The 23,249-nt window shown below is 40.7% G+C and overlaps 1 protein-coding gene across 1 annotated transcript in view; it reads left to right on the forward strand.

Annotated features, from left to right (window-relative positions):
• The window catches only part of SMS (spermine synthase), a 62,213-nt gene extending 42,357 nt beyond the window's left edge, over positions 1-19,856 (forward strand). Inside the window, exons 5-11 of the mRNA XM_064278088.1 lie at positions 54-229; positions 1,750-1,904; positions 2,385-2,474; positions 8,190-8,304; positions 8,914-8,993; positions 17,269-17,384; positions 19,326-19,856. Coding sequence (XP_064134158.1) covers positions 54-229; positions 1,750-1,904; positions 2,385-2,474; positions 8,190-8,304; positions 8,914-8,993; positions 17,269-17,384; positions 19,326-19,365 — 772 coding nt within the window. The 3' untranslated portion in view covers positions 19,366-19,856. The remainder of the gene's footprint in view (positions 1-53; positions 230-1,749; positions 1,905-2,384; positions 2,475-8,189; positions 8,305-8,913; positions 8,994-17,268; positions 17,385-19,325) is intronic.
• Positions 19,857-23,249: the final 3,393 nt, after the last annotated feature.

Genomic DNA, 23,249 nt, shown 5'->3' on the forward strand with positions numbered 1-23,249 from the left:
CTAACCATAAACAGTGTCCTAGTAAGCCTCATTTTGGTTTTCCTCTTTTCCAGATTACCACCCTTAGTTCGAGGAGGGGCCATCGACAGATATTGGCCCACTGCTGACGGGCGCCTGGTGGAATATGACATTGATGAGGTGGTGTATGATGAGGACTCACCCTATCAGAACATTAAAATTTTGCACTCGAAGCAATTTGGAAATATTCTCATCCTCAGTGGGGACGTCAGTAAGTATACCATCCCTTCCCTATATGTGGGACAACGTAGTGATGCGTTGGATTACGGTGTTTTCCTGACAAATGGGGCCCTTGTGGATTTGTCCAAGCTTGTCCTTGGCCCTGCTATTTGGTCGAGATGTGCATGTATTGCTGTGAAAGTATATATAACACAACATTTGCCATTTGAATGTTTTTCAGGTGTGCAGTTTAGGAACTGCACAATTACGTAGTATTAACCTGTGGATCGTCTGGGCCCTCGTGTACTTTAGTGCCATAACAACTTTGTCTTGACCTTTCTTTTCTTAGTGGATGAGTACTTGGATTGTACTTCAAATGGAAATGTAGTTTTCGTTTTCAAATATGTTTTTGTTATGGGACATTTCAAACATAAGTCGACAAAATAGTATAAAGAACCTACATAAATTCACTGTCGAGCATCCACAATTGTCAACTCCTGGCCAATCTTGTTTCACCTAAACCCTAGTCCACTTTCTCCATCAGATATATATTTTTTTAAATTTTGGTTGAAAGTACGCATAGCCAACAATACACCATTTCACCAATTCTTACATGTACGATTTGGTGACACTGGTTACATTCTCCAAGTTGTGCTTCCATTCTTGCTATCATCTTCCACATTTTTCTACCACCATTATCTTAAACTCACTGTCCCCTAAGCATCCCATCCAACCTTTTGAGTTGCCTCTGAATATTATTTTCAAGCAACTCCGAGATGTCATTTTATTTCATCTTGTAAAGCCTTAATTGATTTTAATTATCCAGCATATCAGAAAATTCTTTTTTTTTAAGATTTTTATTGTGCTTTAAGTGAAAGTTTACAAACCAAGTCAGTCTCTCATACAAAAACTTACATACTCCTAGTTGCTCTCCCCTTAATGAGACAGCACACTCCTTCCCTCCATTCTCTCTTTTCGTGTCCCTTCAGCCAGCTTCTGACCCCCTCTACCCTCCCATCTCCCCTCCAGACAGGAGCTGCCCACATAGTCTCATGTGTCTACTTGATCCAAGAAGCGCATTCTTCACCAGTATTTTCTATCCCATGCTCCAGACCAATCCCTGCCTGAAGAGTTGGCTTTGGGAATGGTTCCTGTCTTGGGCTAACAGCAGGTCTGGGGACCATGACCTCTGGGGTCCTTCTAGTCTCAGTCAGACCATTAAGTCTGGTCTTTTTACGAGAACTTGGGGTCTGCATCCCACTGCTCTCCTGCTCCCTCAGGGGTTCTCTGTTGCGTTCAGAACATTATTAAGACTGAATTTTTTTCCCCACTGTCTAATGCCCATTATGTTCGGTATCAGATGAACAGGATGGTGAGAAGTCTTCAATTTAGAATATATATACACAGATATGCATATTTATACATAAAACCTTGCACATTGTTGACTATTTTTAAAGATTGAAAATGAAAACCTGGAGTTTTAGGCTAGATTTCAGCACTTTCTGATGTGGTGAGGTCAGGTGTGCTGTGGGTTGTGGTCAGTTCACCATTTTTTTATCTGTGTCTCCCCAGATTTGGCAGAGAGTGATTTGGCGTATACCCAGGCCATCATGGGCAGTGGGAAAGAAGATTACACTGGCAAAGATGTGCTGATTCTGGGAGGCGGAGATGGGGGCATATTATGTGAAATAGTCAAACTGAAACCAAAGATGGTCACTATGGTGGAGATATCCTTTGTTGTATAAGAGATCAAGTTCAATGGGCTTCTTTGTATTTTCTTCCTCCTTTTTTGTCTTAGGACTTCAATTAATGTTACTGTGGATTGAAGGCAAATGTGTTATAAAGACTTCTTGAACAAATATTTCAACTTAGCCTTTTATATGGCCACCAGCAAAGGAGCAGAGATAATGTAGCTGTGGGTTAAAGAGCACGTGGCCTTGGCACTGTGTCTGCTGCTCAGCAATTGCTGAAGTGGCCTTCCTAAGCTGTTTCATGGAAAGAAAAGAAAATTCAGTTCATTTCGAGTGTTGTTGGTGGAGAAATAAAATTATTGTTTCATTCACCGTTTTTAAAAAACTGATGATACCCAAATTAGTGTTATAAAACCTTCTTGTTTGTGTCTTAACCTTTTCTTTAAAGTATTGCTATTTCAGAATTCTTTGGTACGTCTAAATTCAGGAAAAATGTCTCCTTAACCTATTTTGGACATTGACCAAATGGTGATTGATGGGTGTAAGAAGTATATGCGAAAAACATGTGGCGAAGTCTTAGACAATCTTAAAGGAGAATGCTATCAGGTAATTATATTTTGCAGGTAACTTATTTTTTAAGTCAGCCAATAATATAATTGATGTAAGTATTGATCATAATTGTACCTTCTTAAAACAGCTTTAAGTATATAATTGGTTACGAAGATTAGCAAATCCTCTTCTCGTGTGAATTATACATATATTTGTCTGTGTGTATGTATATATATATATATATATAAAATGTTGCTGTCGACTCATAGCGACCCTATAAGACAGAGTAGAACTGCCTCAAAGGGTCTTCAAGGAGCGGCTGGTGGATTCAAATTGCCAGCCTTTTGGTTAGCAGCTGAACACTTAACCATTGTGCCACCAGAGCTCTGTATTTGTATATAGGGTGGGTATATACATATGAAGGAGCCTTGGTGGCACAATGGTTAAACGCTTGGGTGCTAACTGAAAGCTTCGCAGTTTGGACCCATCAGCCACTCCATGGAAGGAAGATGTGGCAGTCTGCTTCTATAAAGATTGTAGCCTGGGAAACCCTATGGGACAGTTCTGCTGTGTCTAGAAGTAGAGCTCTGAGTTGGAATCAACTTGACAGCAATGGGTTTGGTTTTAGTTTTATATACTTATATGAGTTTTTAGGTGGTACAAATAGTTAAGCACTTGGCTGCTGAGAGATCGAAGGTTCGAGTCCACCCAGAGGTGTCTCGGAAGAAAGGCCTGGTGATTTACTTCTGAAAAATCAGCCATCGAAAACCCTACCTAGCACAGTTTTACTCTGACACACATGGGGTCACCGTGAGTCAAAGTTGACTGCATAGCAACTGGTTTCTATATACATGTAATAAAAACGACACCACTGACTCCAGGTTCTCGGAATTTAGTAACGTTTATTAATTCTTACATAAAACGTGTCTGTACCTTTTCCTGACCTGGTCCCCCCTGCCTTTTGTCTCTCTACTCTCCATAATCTTTGGGTCTGTGTCTTTCAGTGGGAATTCGGGTATTTAATTGGTAGCTGTAGGGAATTAAAATATTGAGATAAGAACAATTACTGTTTGATAAGCAAATTAGTTTGTCCTAAATCCTACTGTGCTTGAAAGTTGACCAGTCATTACTTAGGATACGTTTGTGTTGTGTTTTCAGGACACACGTATTTGGTGGCCATATATGCAGTACTTGTCAAAGCAAGGTATCCAAAACCAAACCAAACCCCTTGCCTTCGAGTTGATTCCGAGTCATAGTGATCCTATAGGACAGTAGAACTGCCCCATAGGGCTTCCAAGGAGCGCCTGGTGGATTCAAACTGCCGACCGTTTGATTAGCAGCCGAGCTCTTAACCACTAAGCCACCAGGGTTTCCAAGGTATTCAAGCAAATAGATACTTTAACAGTCTTAAATGTGTGTCTCCAAATTTATAAACCATTTTGATGAATAATTTTTGATATGGAAAGTACTTAAATGCCCCCTCCATCTTCCCAAGTATGTGGACATCCAAATTGGATTTCATTTGGAACATGCACACTAGCTTTTTAAATTGAGAGAGGAGTTATGTCCACATTAAAATGCAGTTGTGATTGTTTTGTGATGCTGTAGACAGGCTGACATTTGGGGGAAGGGAAAAGCAGTTTTTTTTACTTAAAACCGGGCTCTTGAGGAACTTGGGTGCCTGAACGCATCCTCCTTCTGGCCGCCTTTCTGGAACAGTGCAACTACCATGGGGAGCCTGGAAAATTCCTCGGAAGCCCAAAGTTCTCCTGGAGATAAGAGCTCAAGTGGTGGGGCTGCCTAGTGGGAGCTTCTTGTATACACGGTAAAAGATTGAGCCCTTTGGCCATTAAAATGCTGTCATTGAAAAGATAGCAGGGGTTTGCAGTTGTTTCGCATTTGAAAATCAGGTAATTGCTCTGTCATTTTAACATTTTCTAGAAAATGGAAAAGGTCCCAAAGCTCCCCAGTTCCTTTTATGATGATAGAATAATCTTAATACTAAAATCATTAAGGCAGTACAGGAAGAAACTAAAGATTGATTTTATGTATGTATAAAATTTCTAAGTAAAATCATAGTAAATTAAATCTAGCTGTTTAAGGAATTATATATTATGCCCAAATAGGATTTAGTTCAGAAATGTAAGGATGTGAACCTGAAGAAATTCGTCAACATAATTCATTATGTGAATAATTGAAAGGAGACAAATATGATATTAGCAGACGACAAAGCATTTGAGCATATTTAGCAGTCATTCTTAATAAACACTCTGGAATAATAAAGTAGGAAGATGAAAACAGTATAAATATAGAAAGAATCAAATTATTTGTTGGTGATATGAATATTTGCTTAAAACCTAGGACACTTGTCTAGAAAATTAGTTGAATTCATGAGAATTTGGTAAAGTGATTGAATAAAGACAATTAACTTTTTTCTCTATGCTATGCTAGGAAACCCTGGTGGCGTAATGGTTAAGGGCTGTGGCTGCTAACCAAAAGGTTGGCAGCTCAAATCACTAGGTGCCCCTTGGAAACTCTGTGGGGCAGTTCTACCTGTCCTACAGGGTTGCTATGAGTCAGAATTGACTGACGGCAACGGGTTATGCTATGCCAAACACCAAACAGTTTGAATGGAAATGGGGGAGGGCAGAAATCCTATTCGAAAAGTGACAAACTTTTAAATACCTAGGAATAAGTTTAACAAGATTAGTATTGTGAGATTGATAATGAATTATCTTATGATCTCATTGAAAGATAACAAATAAGGCCCAAATACATGGAGAGGCATGCTATATTTCTCGGGCAAAAGTATCAGAGTATTGTTTATTTCATCCTAATTATAAATAATTCCGATCAGAATCCCAAGGGGGGTTTTAGAATTAGACCAAATGATTTTGTAGTCCTTTTATAAAAATTAATATTGAAGAATGGCCAAGAATGTTTTGGAAAATCATCATAGTGAATGGAGATGTGCCCTATTGGTTACTGATCTACTACAAAGCACAGTAATCAGGAGTATGTCAGATGTTGCCATGGGAATAGACGAATCAGAGGACTATCCCAGGGACTTGAACACATCTGAGCATGTAGGGACCTCTAATATATAAGGTGTATTTCAATTCACTCAGGGAAAAGGAAGCACCACAGAAAAATTAATTTCAGGTGGCTACAACCTCTAGATATAAAAATTAATGCATTTAGAAAAATTTACTGTATGTAAGCTTGGAGTTGGGGAGACCTTATTAAGGAAAGACGAGAAACTGCCATGACAACACGATTCCATAAATAAAGCCAAAAGACAGACTCGGGAAAATGCTGGTAACAAACGACTGAGTTCAGGTTTGTAATAATACAGAGAGTCTCTACAACTTAAAGTCATCTAAACAAAAAAAAGTGTAAAGGATATGAACTGGTAGTTCTCAGAAAAGCCAAGTCAAAAACAAACAAAAACCAAACCAGTTGCTATGGAGTCCATTCTGACTTACAGTGACCCTCTAGGACAGAGTGGAACTGAACCATAGGGTATCCAAGGAGTGGCTGGTGGATTCAAACTGCCGACCTAAGCCACTGTGCCATCAGGGCTCCAAAAGCCAAGTCAAATAACCTGTAAATATATGTCAAGATGCTCACCCTTGTAAGTGGGCTAGGAAGTGCGTGTGAAACACTGGCACCATACTTAGCAAAATGCAAGAAGAGGGACAACACCCCATGCTGCAGAGGATGTAAGCAAGCAGGTGCCTGCACACACTGCTGCTAGGAGTGTGAATTGCTGTCAGAATTAAAAACTAAAGAAAAAAAAAACAAGTATACATGCCTTTTGTGTCGGCAGCCCAATGTTTGAGAATCAAGCCCACAGCCACCAGTACAAGGAGGTTTATTATGGCTCTGTTTCTTAGAGGCCAAAGGTTGGGGATGACCTGAGTACAACATTTTTAGTGAAGTGATTAAATTTTCATGTAGCCATATTTGGAGAGATGTTAGATGAAAATTTTCAAGTTCAGAATGATGTGTGTGATCAAAGTTTTACAAAAGAGAACCTTTTTGTCTATGTGTGGGTGTTTATAAGAATTTATATAAGCATGGGAAGATTAAGAGCATGATACATACGAAACAGGGTTAATGTGTGGGTTGAAGACAGTCGGGATGTTAGTGCCTTTTGTATGTTTTCATAGATGGACTTAGGTTAAGTGATTAACTGAAGCCAGTTATAAAACAAACAGTTGCCGTTGAGTCAATCCTGATTTCAGAATAGAACTGTGCTCTAAGGGGTCTTCATGGTTCTGGCTTTTCAGAAACAGATTGCCAGGCCTTTCTTCTAAGGCACCTCTAGGTGGGTTTGAACCACCAACCTTAGACTTAGCTGCCAAGTGCTTAATTGTTTACACCACCCAAGGACTCCTACAAAACAATAGTAGGGTAAAATCTAGTTTCTTTAAAAAATTTATGATTGTGAGGGTATGTCTAAGAAGGTTTGCAGGAAAAAATTTGGAATAGGTTATTTCAGGGAATTGTGCCAAGCTTCTGATTTCTAGCTTATTTGTTATGTGTGAATTTTTAAAACATGAGCATAGTTTTTGTAATTAGAAAAATACGACAAGGAGAATAACTCTTGACTAGTTCAGGATGTTGCCTAGAGCCCGATGAGTCCCCAGTATATAGCTTCAACACTTCAAAGCTAAGCAAACGCCACATTTATTTCCTCTATTTATTACATAGGATCTGTATAACAATTCCAGTGCTTAACTGCTGTCCTCCACTCGTTGTTAATGACTGTGACTGTAGGAGCTGTTATTTACAGTTACATGGCCGTGTTTTCTAAGGAGCCAGGTAGTGCAGTGGTTAAGTGCTTGGCTGCTAGTTGAAAGGTCAGCAGTTTGAATCCACCAGCCACTCTGTGGAAGAAAGATGTGGCAATCTGCGTCCATAACGATGACAGCCTTGGAGATCCTGTGGGGCAGTTCTACTCTGTGCTATAGGGTCGCTGTGAGTCGGAATCAACTTGACAGCAGTGGGTTTGGTTTGGTTTTGGTTTTATTTTCTTCTAGATAATTAGCTTCTAGATTCCACTGTAAGGAGCCCTGGTGGTGCAGTAGTTAAGTGTCTGGCTGGTAACTGAAAGGTTGGCAGTTCGAACCCACCCAGCAGCTCCATGGGGGAAAAGACCTGGTGATCTACTTCTATAAAGATTACAGCCAAGAAAACTCTATGGGGCAGTGCTCCTCTGTCTCATGGGGTCTCCGTGAGTTGGAATTGCCTCGTTGGCACACAACAACAACAATTATCAGCAGTACTTGGAGTGTTAGAGAACACTGAAAAACCATAGGTTAATAGTTTAAAAGATGCAAAAATAGATCAATAGATAACAGAGTCATTCAGGTGTTTAGTATAAAAGAAAAATTAAAAGTATAGAGTACGGATAGTAGTGAGAGGGGCAGTATAAAGTATGAACTTGGCTTTCAGATAGAGCTGGATGCATTTCCTGGCTCTGTTTTTAATGCCTTTGAACAAGCTGTGTAACCTCTCTTAAGTTTGTTCCTCCATTTGTAAAATGTGGCTAAATAATAGTAGCTACAAGAGTTGTTCTTTTGATTAAATGAAGAGGCATAGAAAGCACATGTAGTAAGAACTTAATTTTCACTATTGTGAACATGGACGAAAGTGGCAGGAGCTGTGGCTTGAGCCCCAGCTGGCATATTCCCCTTCCTCTACAAGTGTTGTTTAACTACATCTGCACTTATTGGCTCACCCGAATGTTTTGGTTCTCTCTGGAAGGTTCTAATAGAAGACTGCATTCCTGTACTGAAGAGGTACGCCAAAGAAGGGAGAAAGTTTGATTATGTGATCAATGATTTGACAGCTGTTCCAATCTCCACATCTCCAGAGGAAGGTAGGTTCTGGTTTTGTTTTTTATTTTAAACGAGATATTGTTCAGGGAAATGTTTCTCTTGGTACAATGTGAAGGTGAAGGAATCTTAGAGAATGTCTAGTTAAATTTCCTCTTCTTTTAAAGGTAGTTAAAATGAAACCTATAGTAGGAAGGTTGCTGGATTGGGATCTGGCTTTAATTCCTACTCTGCCTCTAAATGATTGCAATAACTCATGGCTATTTATTTTAAAATTGTATTTATTTTGTTGTTGAAAATACACACAGGAAAACATACACCCATTTAAGTTTCTCCGTGTATGATTCAGTGACACTGATGACATTCTTCGAGTTGTGCAGCCATTCTCACCCTCCTTTTCTGAGTTGTTCCTCCCCCATTAACACAAACTCGTTGCCCCCTGAGGTTCCTATCTGATCTTTTGAGGTGCTGTTGTCAGTTTGATCCCATATGGATAGATCTGAAAAGAGCACAATGCTCAGGACAGGGCTATTATTTATTTGTTTTGGTATTTTTGAGTTATTACTGTGAATGCTTGACTTTAGATGTTGCTTTTGATGCATGCAAACCCACGTTTATAAACCTTAAACTTATTTTCTATTTTATACATCCAGATTCCACATGGGAGTTTCTCAGACTGATTCTTGACCTTTCAATGAAAGTATTGAAACAGGATGGGAAATATTTTACACAGGTAGGCTCCCTGACCGTGTGTTTCCTTTCCAAAAACTCTCAATAAGAATTTTATATTTTGAAATTTGATGCGTGTATCTTGATATTTCTGTCTGTTAGGAATAGGACAGCATAATTGAATTACGTTCTTTTGCATAATTGAATTACGTTCTTTTAAGGAACACGTTTGTCAGTAGCTGACCTGTTGGGAATTAACGAAGTAAAAAAAAAAATTTTTTTTTTATTTTTATTGTGTCCTGTTCTCTTGATTTTTTCGGAACATCAGGGTTTGGCTGTAGTATGAGCTGCTACCACCAGATGGAGACAGAGATTGTGATTTTATTTTTCCTTGTTTGTTCTCTAGGAAAAAAAAAAAAGATTCCTTAATTGAGAAACCCATTTATCAACATGGGCTTTGGCTATAGCATGGGCTCCTGCCACTAGTGAAGACACATTGCGCTGTTTTTCTCATTCTCTGTTGTTGTTAGCTGCCATTGAATCGGCCCCCAACTCATAGATACCCCGTGCACAATGGAACAGAAATGCTATAATGGGTTGCAGATTGGACCATTGTGATCGATAGGGTTTTCACTGGCTGATTTTCAGGATTAGATCACCAGGCCTTTCTTCCTAGTCCATCTTAGTCTGGAAGCTCTGCTGAAACCTGTTCAGCATCATAGCAACATGCAGGCCTCTACTGACACAGGAGTGGGGGTTGCACAATGACGTGCAGTGGCTGGGAATTGAACCCAGGTCTCCCTCATGGAAGGTGAGAATTCTACCACTGAATCACCACTGTTCAATTCAAAAGCCTGTTTACGAAGCGTGGGCTTTGGCTGTAGTATGAGCTGCTGCCACCAGATGGAGATAAACTGCAGCGTTTTTCTCGTTCTCTAGGAAGCCTCTTAAGAGGCTGGTGGTGTTTCAGTGGTATAAAGCATTAATATATTTAAATGTCAAAAACAGGTAGAGGCCTTAACCTTATTTTCCCGAGAAAGCATTTGCAAGCTGACCCTATCCTAGACATTTTATAAGATCAGAGGTTGATGCTGAAAACAGCTTAGCAACTTTGAGAGACCTTGAATCAGGCCCCAGCCTATCTTGTTTTCCTCCCCTTCCCCTGCACGCAAGAGATGCGGACACACGGCGGTTAATCGTGGACCTTGTGCTTAGTGAAACGGCTGGGAAGCTCGTAGGGCAACAGACGACTGTCAAGTTCAATGGCTGAGGATCCATATTAACAAAGCATCGCAGAAGGACTTTTGAGACTATGCTGGGGGCAGGAGGGAAGGAGCAGTTAAGAGGGGACCACCCAGGGGAGCTACTTGAACTGAACCCTGAAGGTGAACAAGGAGCAAGAGAAAGGCATTCCAAGAAAATGGGATCTCAGAGGCTTGGACGCAGGGATGTGTGTGCCACTTTGGTGACTGCAAGCTGATTGTGCAGGACGAATAGGGTGCCCTTTGCAGATCAGCGTCTCCGTTCTCTGCGGTAGGATGTCTGTCCCTTCCCTTTTCAGAGAGGTGTGATAGGGATTCCATTCCACTGTATCTTTTTTCATATTATGAAGTGATCTATACTTAATATTTTCCAGAAATTGGTCAACAAGTGTCTGAGAATGCAACTGTTCAGGTGACCTCAAACACTTGCTTTCCTTAATGGGTGTATCAGTCAAGAACGAGAAAGCTCCTCAGGTATTTTAAGTGGGAAGGGTTTTAATACAGAAAATGAAAGACATAAGCCATGCTTGGGAGGGCTGGGGCAGTGAAGGTCATGGAATCAGCCACTAATGATCTCGGTGATTTCTGAAGAACTCTCTGAGGCTACGCGAGTCTGGACTGTCTGGGAAGTCTCTGCAGTACTACAGTAGGTGATTCAAGGAGCTCAACAGGACAGCTCTGCAACCCTCACATCTGCCTGCAACTGCCACTGGGGAGGAGTGGCTTCTTTCCTGCCTCCCAGAGCCTGTGCAAGAGCATAGTCTTGGCAGATTAACCCAGCAGCCATTTAGGGGAACAGGGTGCTGGGACATGTGCTTTTAGACAGTTCAGCAGTGTGGGGAAGATCAGCAGTTGCCATACGTTTTCTGTTAAGGGCGAGTTTGTAAGTATTTTTGACTTTGGGTGCCATATAGTCTCCGTTGCACCTACTCGACTGTGCTATTGTAGCACAAAACCAGTTGTAGACAGTACGTAAATGATTGGGCATATCTGTGTTTCGATAAAACTTTATTTACAAAAACAGGCAGCCAGCCATGGGCTGACTCCTGACAAATCAGGTTGGTTGAAATGCCCAAGAGCCTAAGTTTCCCACATCATAAAACACGGATGATACCAATTTTATGTTGCTCTTGTGATGATAGTGTGGAAAGGGTATAAACGGGTATCTGGTTTATAGATGCTTAAATAAATGTTAATTCTTTCATTGTCCCACCAGGGCATGATTTTTGGAAAAGTTTTTATAATACAATTTTTGCAAATAAATCCTGTCACTCTCCCCTTTGACTTTCAAAAACAATGGTCAGTGTGATACATCTTCGTTGATAAAACATGAAAACTTACACCAAAGAACAAAGCAAATTTTGCATAGGGAAAGAATAATTTCTGCAAATCTGGGATTGTGTTTACTGTTTCTGTGCTGCTTTTTATATCGTGATGCATTGGAAGGATTTGCACGTGCCATTTTTCAGAAACTGACCATTCTTAATCTGGAGGCCATATAGACAACTCAGACTTGCCCTTGAATGTTATGTAAATTTGCCCTCACTTTGAAATGACTGAACCAACCCCTGCTGATGGAGCCAACCCCTACTCTCAACACTTTCTTCATCACAGTCGCCTTCACTTGCTGCGCGTGCAGCTTTTAAATCATTGAAAAGGTTTCAGGCCTTTTGTTGCCCCCAAACCAGAACCAAACTCACTGCCGTCGAGTCAATTCCGACTCATAGAGACCCTATAGGACAGAGTAGGTCTGCCCTATAGGGTTTCCAAGGAGCACCTGGTGGATTCAAACTGCTGACCTTTTGGTTTGCAGCTGTAGCTGTTAACCACTGTGCCACCGGGGATCCTCTTGCACTAAAGTAAGGCTACATAAGAGCCCTGTGCACCTGTTCCGACTTCACTACAAATTCTTAAAGACATACTCAGGAATGGATCTCCTTGGTGACCTGGGGACTGCCTGTATTTTAATACATCTCTTTTTGTTAGACCTTTAAGTTTCTTGCTATAGGCACATAGCACTGTGATAAGTATGCATGTACATAAACATTTAGGTTTTGGGGGAATTTAAAGCACAAGACTATCGTGAAATTGGCGGGTTGTGGAGTGTACCAGTTGTGAGGGTTTTAGTGTGCCCATAGCACAGAAAGGCCCACCACGGTGGGTGAGTGTCTGTTTCAGTGCATTCTCAAGAACGCACACTGGGTGGTGCCCTTCTAAAATCTTTGGTGGAAAGATGATCTTGCCTTGATTTACATTTGTTATTTAGTAATGTGGAGCATTTCATCAGCCTACTGGCCATTTGAATTTCTTTTGTGAGTCCTCTTTTGTCTGTCTTTGCCCTTTGCCCATGTTTCTCATTTTTCCATTTGGGTATTAATCTTAGTGATTGTCGAGAACTTTTTATTTTACTGGATTATTTTCTGCTGATGTTTAGAACTAATTAAAAAAAACCCAAAACACACATTCTAGCCTTGACTCTAAAGCAGGGGTCTACAAACTACAAGCCAAATCTGCCTCTCCACTCCCCCACTTATTGTAAATAAAGTTTTATTGGCACACAGCGACACCCATTTGTGTACATACTACCTGTGGCAGCTTTCATGTTACAACAGCAGAATTAAGGACCTGCAGCAGAGACTGTATGGACTGCGAAGCCTTAAATACTACCTGGCAGTAAAGGTTTGCTGACCCCTGCTTTAAAGGAAATCTACAATGAAACCTACTCAAATGAAGGATTCTTCTTGTTGTAAAAGCAACTCAGTTCAGTGAGTCAGTTTTTTAATAAGTGGGTATTTCTCAGAGTAGAGTATAACCAAAGAATTTGTTTTTTCTTACATTTCTGCAAATAGAAGGAAATTTCACGCAGCTTAAGTCAGGGAAGAGTTTGAGGCTCCGGGATCTTTAACCAAAAGAGACTGAAAAAAATGTGAATCTACTGCAAATCAGTCAGTTTGTAATAGACAACAGGTGGAGTTAGAAAGGAAGCGTGACCGTTTTCTTTTGTCCTGAATATCTATCTGCCTGGTAGACTGCCTTTTATGGGGAACCGCTGTCTTAGCATTGAAGACTAATAGAAATGCTTGCTTGAGAGACCACGACAGCCCATTTGTCAGTATTAACGATCCGGCTTTGATACCTAGGCTTTGCCAGCCCACTTCTACTCAGAATCACAAGTATCATGCCCTGGGCTGTGCTGGTTTCTAGGAATTGTACAAAAGATATTTGAAGATGTGTTTCCTTTCCCAGCATTCATTACAGTTGGAAACAAGGTTATCTCATTTTCTGACACCCAGGGATCCCACAGTATATTTGGTCGTTGAATGGTGCCACATGAGGAGATTCATACAGACCAAGGAGCTTAGGCCTTTGAGGAAGCAGTAGTTGAGAAGCAGGGTGGTTTGACTAGGGACGCATTGATGTGGTTGCCACAGTGTATTTGTTTTAACCTGCCAGGCAATATGCCCTTGATTCTTGCCACTCTAGCCCCCTTCCCCGAGCATGTAGCTTGGCACTGGAGTTAAGGTCAATGACAGGATGAGAGTGTCGTTTGGCCTGTTAATTGGTGATTTACAAAAACTAAATGGTCCCACCAAAAATGGCTTGCATCACAGTGGCCAGTTCATGATGTCACTGTTGTCACCATGGCTGCTTCAGGGCAGCCTTGTCAGCTTGCCCTGAGGCTGGGGAAAGCGTCCCGGATGGCTGGCGGCCAGCAGAATGTTCCAGGCAGAATCGCTAGGAGGCAGATCCTGGGACTTGGCCTCTCCTCTCCCCCATTTAAAAACACTGTAGGTTATCTGACACATACAAAAAGATGTACTTTTTTTTTTTTTTTTTTTAACATACATGGCTGCAAAATACTAGTGAACCCCTGACTCCACTACCCAACTTGAGAACTCTGGAACATTACCGGTGCTGTTGACGTGTCTAGATTCCTCCCTGGCCCTTGCCTATCTTGCGGAAGTAACCATTCTTAGTGTTATTTTTTGTAGTATTCTCTGCTTTTCTTTGTGGATGTTTCACATATGTGTGATTTCCTAAATCATTATATTGCATAGTTTTGCTTGCTTTTGAACTTGATAAAAATGGTGTCATTAGGGATATATTCTTCTGTGCCTGTTTTTCTTATATTACAGAAATAATACATGCTAACTGTTTAACTAAGTTTAGAAGATGCAAACAATACAGAAATCTGTGAAATCAAAAAGCAGGAGCCACCTGCCCACATCTAACATGGGGTGAGGAGACCTTTCTAGGCGAACCAAAGCTACCGACTTAACCCCTAAGTGTGCCCCCCTCCACCCAAACCAAAAAACCAAACCCATTGCTGTCAAGTGGCCCTATAGGATAGAGTAGAACTGCCCCATACAGTTTCCAAGGAGCAGCTGGTGGATTTGAACTGCCAACCTTTTGGTTAGCAGCCTGAGCCCTTAACCACTGTGCCCCCAGGGCTCCCATCGCCCCATTATTCCCTTCTTCTCATCCATAATAGGCACTTAATTCTTTGCTATTAGATTTTTGTCCCACTTTTCCCATGTGTCTTATGAAAAAGACAAATGCCGTTTGTTCCATTTAAAATACACAGGAAAAGTGAAATGTATCACATTACTTTTTTTGGGTAGTTCTCCATTTGTGGTGAGTTTTCTTTTTTAAACTGCTTTTTGACAATCTTGGAAAAGAACAAACCGAAACTTTCCTATTTCCTTACCACATTCTCTGTAAGGAGATCCTCCCATAGACCCTCTACAAAGAGAGAGAGTGGTGTCAATTTTAAGATGACAAGGAAAACCATCTAACTGTGCACCTTGGTGGTATTTCCATTCTATAGCTTCCCTAGTGGTGATGTGTTCTAAAAACAACCAAGCAGTATTTTCTATTTGTGAATTTAAATTACACGTGTGCTGTTTATATGCTCTCATGGTGAACTTGATGTTGAAACCAAATTATATGCTGGTGAAGGGCACTTTGGCCAGATCCCACTGCAGGTTCCTAGATGATGGGTTACTAGACAGGCTGGCACTGAAGGACGACATCATGCTGAGTGACTGTGCTAAGTTAAAACCACCAAGGCCGGTCTTGGAATAGTTCTTTCTACCCTCTTGCACATGACTGGTTGGTTGGTTTTGAAATGCCATTCTCAGAAGTGCTTACATCACAGACTGTCTTCATTTGTAAATAGTCTTCATCTTACATTGTACTTGACTATTTTGAGGCAAATAGATAATAAAGTTCTTAAGAAGAGATGGCATCTTCTGTATATTCATTAGTCTTCCAAATGTTAAGGAGCCCTGGTGATGCAGTGGTTAAGCACTTGGCTGCTAATCAAAAGGCCATCTGTTTGAACCCACCAGCTGCTCCATGGGAGAAAGATGTGGCAGTCTGCTTTCGTAAAGATAACAGCCTTGGAAACTCTATGGGCCAGTTCTACTCTGTCCTGTAGGGTTGCTGTGAGTCAGAATTGATTGGACCACAATGGGTTTGGTTATTCCAAAGGTTAAAAACTTCAGATGTTGAAAGGAAATAAGTGGTGTTAAAGACTCATCTTGTTTTCTACATTTGTTATGAAAACTCCTGTGGGAAAAATTGTGCTAAAATGATGATAAACTGTACCCCAGACCTACCAAATGAAAATCTGCATTCTAACAAGATCCCGCGTGATTCATACGCACATTAGAATTTGAGAAGCATTGCTCTAGGGCCAGGCAGATTGATAGTATATCATTTTAATAGCTCTACTATGTCTTGTCCAGCATCTCTGATATTCTTCACTTTTTCTTCTTGGTCTTAGAATGGCTGCTGCAGCTCCAAATGTCATACTAGGTTATAGACTGGAAGAATATTGAAGGGGCAGGGTCACTGTCTATCCTTCGTTGTCCAGAATCAAAAGCGTTCCCAGTAGCCCCCAGCTGCCTTTCATTATTATCTCATTGACCACCCCTAGCTGCTGGGGAGGCTGAAAAAGTGGTGGCAAGAAAGGCATACCAGGTCAATGGGAATAGTTAAAAGTCGGCACTTACTTGTGCATTGAACACTTTTTTAGAGAGTTTTTGTGGGTACTGGCATTCCTTCGGACACACCAGCGTGTTTTGTTTTTTTGGGGGGAGTGAGGTGGGGTGAGTGCTTACCACTTACTTGAAGAAAAACAGGAAAAGATACACGTAAACATGATTGGGGTACTTCATGCACCTATGTTTTTGTTTTTTTTAAGGATGAGTAGCATTTTCTCTCCTGGTGGAATGTTGCTTATCATACGGTGGAGAAAAACACTTGGTCTTATTTAAAAAAAAAAAAATAATAACCCATTGCTGGCAAGTCGTTTCCGACCTACACATAGCAACCCTATAGGACAGAGTAGAACTGCCCATAGGGTTTCCAAGGAGCGGCTGGTGGATTTGAATTGCCAACCTTTTGGTTAGCAGCCAAGGTCTTAACCAGTGCACCTAAGGTTAGGTGAAATACAGCATTTTGTATGGTGATTGCTTTTTTAACTTAAGGAAATTTTCAAGCCTACAGAAAGGTTAGAACAATGAATGAAGTCAAGAGAGAGTTTTTGATAGAAGAGTGGAACTGGGGAATGTCCTGAGGAAACTTTTGTTCTCTTGTGCCTTAAAATCCATCACAGATTTTGGGGAAAGTGTGAAGTGTGAATAGGAGGTTGTAGTTTAAACCATTCCAGAAATCAAGACCATTATCTTTCCAGTACTTCATCCTCAACCCAGTGGTGGTTGTTAGTGGGAAAACTTATTTTGAGTGGGTTATGTGTATGACTCTTACAGTAATTGCAGGATGTCGATAACGATTATGTCACTAATGAGAAATTGGTCTGACCGCTTGCTGATGCTTCATACTCTTAATAATTTGAAATGGCTTGGTAAATGAGGTGGAGGGATAATGAGCTAATAGGCCTATAAATAGAATTAAATGCAATTTGTGGAAGTACAGAGGCCTTATCTCATTTTCAGAGATGAACTTTTATCTAAAGCTAGAATTGTTCTCCTTTATTAAAGAACTTCAAATGAGCGTGACACTCAGTAGGATTCAAGAATGCCATTGTTTGGTTTTCTCTCTTTGATTTAGGGGAACTGTGTCAATTTGACAGAAGCCCTGTCGCTCTATGAAGAACAGCTCGGGCGCCTGTATTGTCCTGTGGAATTCTCCAAGGAGATCGTCTGTGTCCCTTCATACTTGGAATTGTATCCTTTGAGTGTGAGATTGTGTTGCCAGATCAGAACACTCTAGTAAATCCTAAAGCAGTTTAAAGTTGTAAATTTCAGCAATAAAAGGAATTGACTCTCTAGTATATAAAGCTTCTGTTCTCAAAATTGGCTGCACATTGGAATCCCCTGGGAGTGTTAAAAAAGCTGATTCCTGTGTCCCACCCTCTGATTCTGGGGTGTGGCCTCCCATTAGGAGTTGTAACCACTCCCAGGTGGTTTTCATGATTGAGCACCGGTAGTCTAAGGCTATGGTTCTCACAGTTGGTCTCCAGATCAGCAGCTTCACTTGGGAACTTCTGAGAGATGCAAATTCTCAAACCCCTACCCCAGACCTACTGAATCAGAACACTGGAGGTAAGGCCCAGCGAATCTGTGTTTTAAAAAGCTCTCCAGAGGAAGTATGTGTTCATGAAAACATTGAGAAACCCTGGTCTAGAATTCATGGTGACCTCATGTGTTGAAGAGAACTCTTCCGTAGGTTTTCATGACCTTTCAGAAGCAGGTTGCCCGGCCTTTCTTCCACTGTACCTTTGGGTGGGTTTGAACCACCAACTTTTCCGTTAGTAGCTGAGTGCTTAACCATTTGAGCCACCCAAGCACGCAGGGTCATCATGAGTTGGAATTTACTCAATGGCAGCTGGTTTGGTTTGAGGGTATTTTTTGGTCTAAGACACCACCTAACGTGTAGCAGGCTAAATGTATGAAGACACTCATTCTCTTTTAATATTAAAATTATCCTACTTTATTGTTAATTTCTGCACTTCACTTCATCCTAATTTCCAGTAGAAATCAACAGCTAAAAATAACACTGGGACTCCGAGGGCTTCACTTTTGTGTTTGTTCTGCAGTAGTTCCCCTTAGTAAAGCTAGTCCAGAGAAATAAGAAAGGAACCTAGAGAGAAACTGAAATGTGTGTTCATTGAAAATTTTATAATGTGCTTCCTTCTTCTGAGGAAACCCTGGTGGCGTAGTGGTTAAGAGCTATGGCTGCTAACCAAGAGGTCGGCAGTTCGAATCTGCCAGGCACTCCTTGGAAACTCTATGGGGCAGTTCTACTCTGTCCTACAGTGTCGCTATGAGTCGGAATCAACTCGATGGCAGTGGGTTTGGTTTGGGTTTCCTTCTAATATGCGGACTATGTTAATACAGACAAAAGCATCCTTATCTGCTCCCTCGGAATGGTGGGCAGGCAGTTGTCATTACTGTCCAGGGAGATTCTGTGACTGCGGGGGCTGCAGTGACACTGTTCCCAAGAGCCTGGGACAGGTTGTGACAGACAACTGTGGAGGCACCTGTCCTGAAGAAGCCCCTTAGGTCTTCAGTGTGTTGAGTGGTGTACTTTCTGCTTGGTAGGCTTCCCTGGTCTTCTGTGTCCCCCACCAACCATCCACTTTTTCCAGTCAGGTCTGTGTTTGTATGTTTAGAGATTTTTTAGGAACCAGTTAGTAACATTTGGAGAAAAGGCTTCCTCCCTCTGGTTACCCTGCTCCTTCCTTCCTCCCTTTCCAGCCCCTCCACTTCTCCCTCCCTCTCTTCCTCTCCCTTCCCCCTTTCTTCTTTCTATTCTCCCTTCTCCCTCCCTTCTTGCCCCCACCTCTGCCCCTCCCTTTCTCACTCCCACCTCTCTCTGTCCCTCCCTCCTCCCCCCCATCTCATATTAATCCCCTAAAACTCTTTAGAGACTGTGGAAGCAGTAGTGTTACCTGATAGAATATTTTCGTGTCTCCAGCCTCTTGTCCATCCAGCCCCCATTTGAACATCACAGGTGATGGGCATCCCAGGCTACAAAGGTGACCCCAATCCTCTAAGTCAGGAAGATTTCTATCCGTCTTCCAGGTTGTAGGTGAGAAAACAAATTTAAAGTTCTGCCGGTTCTTCCTGGAATTACCTGCTTTTATGCCTTGACTCCTTGTCCAGGTGGGTATTTTACACTGTGTGGAAGAAGACTAAGCCTTGAAGATGAGTATCACCTATCACGTGTGCTGCAAATAGCCATCTTGACCTTTACATGCTTAGATGACATCGGAATGAGTCAGGCAATTGATTGTGAATTCCTTAAGGATTTTTTTTTAATTATTATTATTTTTAATTTAAAAAAGCAAATGGAAAATGTATATTTTGATGCGCTAGGGTGTTATTTTTTTCAAAGTCAGCGTAAAGATGATCTGGCAGCACACTCAAGGCTGCTACTTGCACTGAACCCCTAGAATGTGATTTTTGTTACTTTTTATTTCTGTGGGCTTTTTCGTTTTTGTTTTGCTTTTGGTAGACTTTCAATTTGGTTGTTTGGAGGAATAAGCATCATTGTTTTGTTCCTGAGAAAAGTTCTTGATTGTGTTTCTTAAAAAAAAGAAAAAAATCGACTTAGTTATTAAGATTTGGTGCTTATGAAAGAGAGTTAAAAAAATGAATAGCATTGCTCCCATTAAAGGTAAAAAAAAAAAAAAATCACGTGTTCCGTTGTTTTTATTTCAGCCTGGTCCCGTGTCTCGCTTCGCTCTCATAGAACACAGGTATCTCCTGGTCTTTTTTTAGTTCTATTGTATCACCCAGTGTCATTACCTCTCCATAGCAGAATGGTCCTGGGGCCTTTTCTGAGCAGTAGTAATGACTTCATTTACCACCCTGGTAAATGATACACAACCTGTTACATTCACCAGTTCTTCATTATAAAATTGACCTGAGGATAGTGAAAGAATGTGCCGCCTTCTAAAGTTGAAAGTCAGAAGCTTATATCTACTCCCACACTTACTGGTGTATGAGATGTGGAAATAAAAATTCATTTTGGATAGCTGCTATGAAGCTTTTTGAGAAAATTCTTGGATGCACAGGTATGTGATAAGACTTTGTAGAGAGGCCCTGGGCAACAAGAGCTACTTGAAAACTCAAGGAAATGCATAGAACTAACAGCTTGGCCTTGTCTTTGTGGGTAATAATCCACATCAAAGACGAGGTTCTAGTGACTTGGATTGTTAGAAGGATATCACTGGATTCTGTTGTTTTCATAGTGTCAGTGGAATGAGTTAATTTATGATGAATTTGCTGTAGGAAAAGCATTAAGAATGAAATAGTGTCCATTTTGAGATAAAATTAGTATCAATGCAGAACATTCTTTCTCCTAAGGTTGGGTCAAGGTATGTAACACATATTCTTTAAAAAAAATGAGTGTTTGCCTACTTTCTTTTTTTTTTTTTTTCCCTCTTCCTCCTCTTCTTTTTATTTTTTGTATTGGTAGGGAAGAAGGAACAATTAATAACTAAGAACAAAAGGAATTGGAGTCAGTATGTTTGAACTGTTGTTGTTAGGTGCCATCAAGTCGGTTCCAACTCATAGCAACCCTGTGTACAACAGAACGAAACACTTGTCTGACACCATCCTCGCAGTCATTGTTAGGCTCGTAACAAATGTTTTTCTTGTGCATGTAGGTTAAAAATGGCATTGGCTGACATTATGAACCTTCCCTGCCCCTACCAACTCTTCTATAATGCTTTGCCAGAGCTCGGTGTGGTGTGTGAGATTTCAAATAATACTACCATTACTGTTAGAACACTGTTTTGGGTTAATAGAATCAGGGCATACCCCCCCCCCCCCCATTTTTTGAAAAGAAACGAAGTACATTTGCTATCCAAATACGGTGTTACCAATATGTGGACATAGTTTTATGCTTGGAGACTAGCTTGATTCTGAGGCAATAAAGCCACAAGTCTGGTGACACACAGTTCTTGCTAAGATCAGAGAGTTAGAAATGAGGCAGATGTGTTTGTGCCAAACCACGGAAGACACACTCAGGAGAGAATAAGGGATGTGGTGCAGGGGAAGGAGAACAATGGGAACAAAATGAATAATTTTTATTTTGGGTGATAATAGTGACTTCAGAGTCCACTGATTTCATAATATTGGAGAAAGGGTGATGTCTGATTGCTTGGAACACCCTTGTAAGTGTTTTTTAAAAAAAAGGGCGTGCAGACTGAGCTCTGATAACTAAAAACAATCTCTGTTTTTGCTGCGTTTTAAGGAAATGTTATAAGATGCATTTTAAAGAAATGCTGTATGATCTAAGGACTGTTGTTTTACTTTAGTGGGTATAGTGTTAACTTTAAAATTCCTAGTAGCCTTTATAATTAAAATGGAATAGACTGTAGTAACCTATATATATAAAAAAAAAAACCTGTAGCTGCTTTTAAATTAAGGACAAATATGGCCGTAGTTTAAATTCCCTTCAGCACATTAGCAGATAATTAAGAATTGGTTTATTAAAAAGAATGAAATGCTGCTTTCTACTAGAAATGTGAATATTTTAAAAACTTGATTAATGGTGATCTGACTGGGCTGGAGGGAGGCGGTGTTGACAGTGTTTTTATCGGGCTGCAGCGGTGCCGATGTTAAAATGAAGATGTGTTATTACTTCCCGTGCAATTGAATAGCCACTTTTTTGCTTGTGTCAACTATTGCCATGTAAGAGTTTGATTTTTGTCTACTGTCTGTCTTGCACTGGCGCCCCTAGCAACTGTTTCCAATTACCGTAGTTATTGATTTGCTTTTGGGATTTCCAGTAAATTGGTAAGTTTTATTCTGTTTCCATGACTCCTGGGGGAGAGGGCAAAACTGTAGTGTGTGTGTATGTTGTCATATATCATTCCCCTATATTCAAGACTCTAGAGCAGTCTGCTGAAAGTGTGGTCCATCAACCAGTTGTTTGTTTTCTAAGCTGAACTTTTTTTTCATAGCAAGACTTTCTCAACGAAGGAAGCAGTACATTGATTTACATTCTGGTGCAAACTCCTTACCATGTCATGAAGCTGCACTTTGAGTGACACTGATCTGTAGGTCAGTTGGGCAGCAGTATTTGATAGTTATTATATATGGGTTTCTATGTGGCCTTGAAGAAATCCTTCCCCTCCCTCTATCACCCTGTCACTGAGTATCTTTGTACCAAATAATCTGTTGAATTGCTGTGTTTTTGGTTAATAAACCACTTTCATTTACATTATCTTGCTCAGTCTTAAAAAGCTTTGTGAATTAGATGGTAATATTACTGGGTAGGCCAGCAGTCAAAGTTGGAACTGTGCCTGAAGGTCCTGTGGCTAATAAAAATTTGAGTCTAGGATTGAGCATTCTAAATTTCTAATATGAACACCTGCATCAGGAGTTCTTACCCTTTTTTGTACCTTGAACCCCTTCAACAGCCTGGTGACATGGGACCATGAGCCCCTTCTCAGAAACATGCTTTTTAATACATAAAATAGACACAATTAAAAGGAAATAAGTTATATTGTTTTTCAAAAATTTATGATTTAATATTTGTGCTTCTTTATTAGCTTGTTGCATAGCTGGCTCTAGTAGTGGGTTGAATACCATAATTTTGAAGTAGTAATAAGCATAAATAAAAGTTCTGCAGCAACTGAAATGAAAAGCAACCTACCTTCAGGGTTAAAAGAAATGCTGAGTTTCATTACAGGTTAGTGAAAATAAAGACAGTTTTCCCATCCGGTTTACGGACGCATAGAGTTCTGTCCATGCACCTCAGGTTAAGAACCCCTGACCTACAGTGTTTACTTCCCATTGTTTCATTGTAGTTGTGTGGTGGGGTAGGGGAGGCAAGTCCCTTCACCCTTCTGTCAGAACCTCAAATCTATTCTGGCAGCTCAGTTCTTCTCAGCCAGAACCATTTAAAATCTCAATTACCTGATGCAGTCATTCCACTGATTTATGCTTTATTCATTATTTAAAAAAACGAGAAATAGAACATGGACAAGAAACAGCCCAGTGCTTTTGGAGAGCTACTTGAGTATTCTTGGATGTGATTTCCCTTGGAAGTCGGATGATAAATGTGACTGGACA

Source organism: Loxodonta africana, chromosome X, assembly GCF_030014295.1.
Source record: "Loxodonta africana isolate mLoxAfr1 chromosome X, mLoxAfr1.hap2, whole genome shotgun sequence".
Lineage (NCBI taxonomy): Eukaryota > Metazoa > Chordata > Mammalia > Proboscidea > Elephantidae > Loxodonta > Loxodonta africana.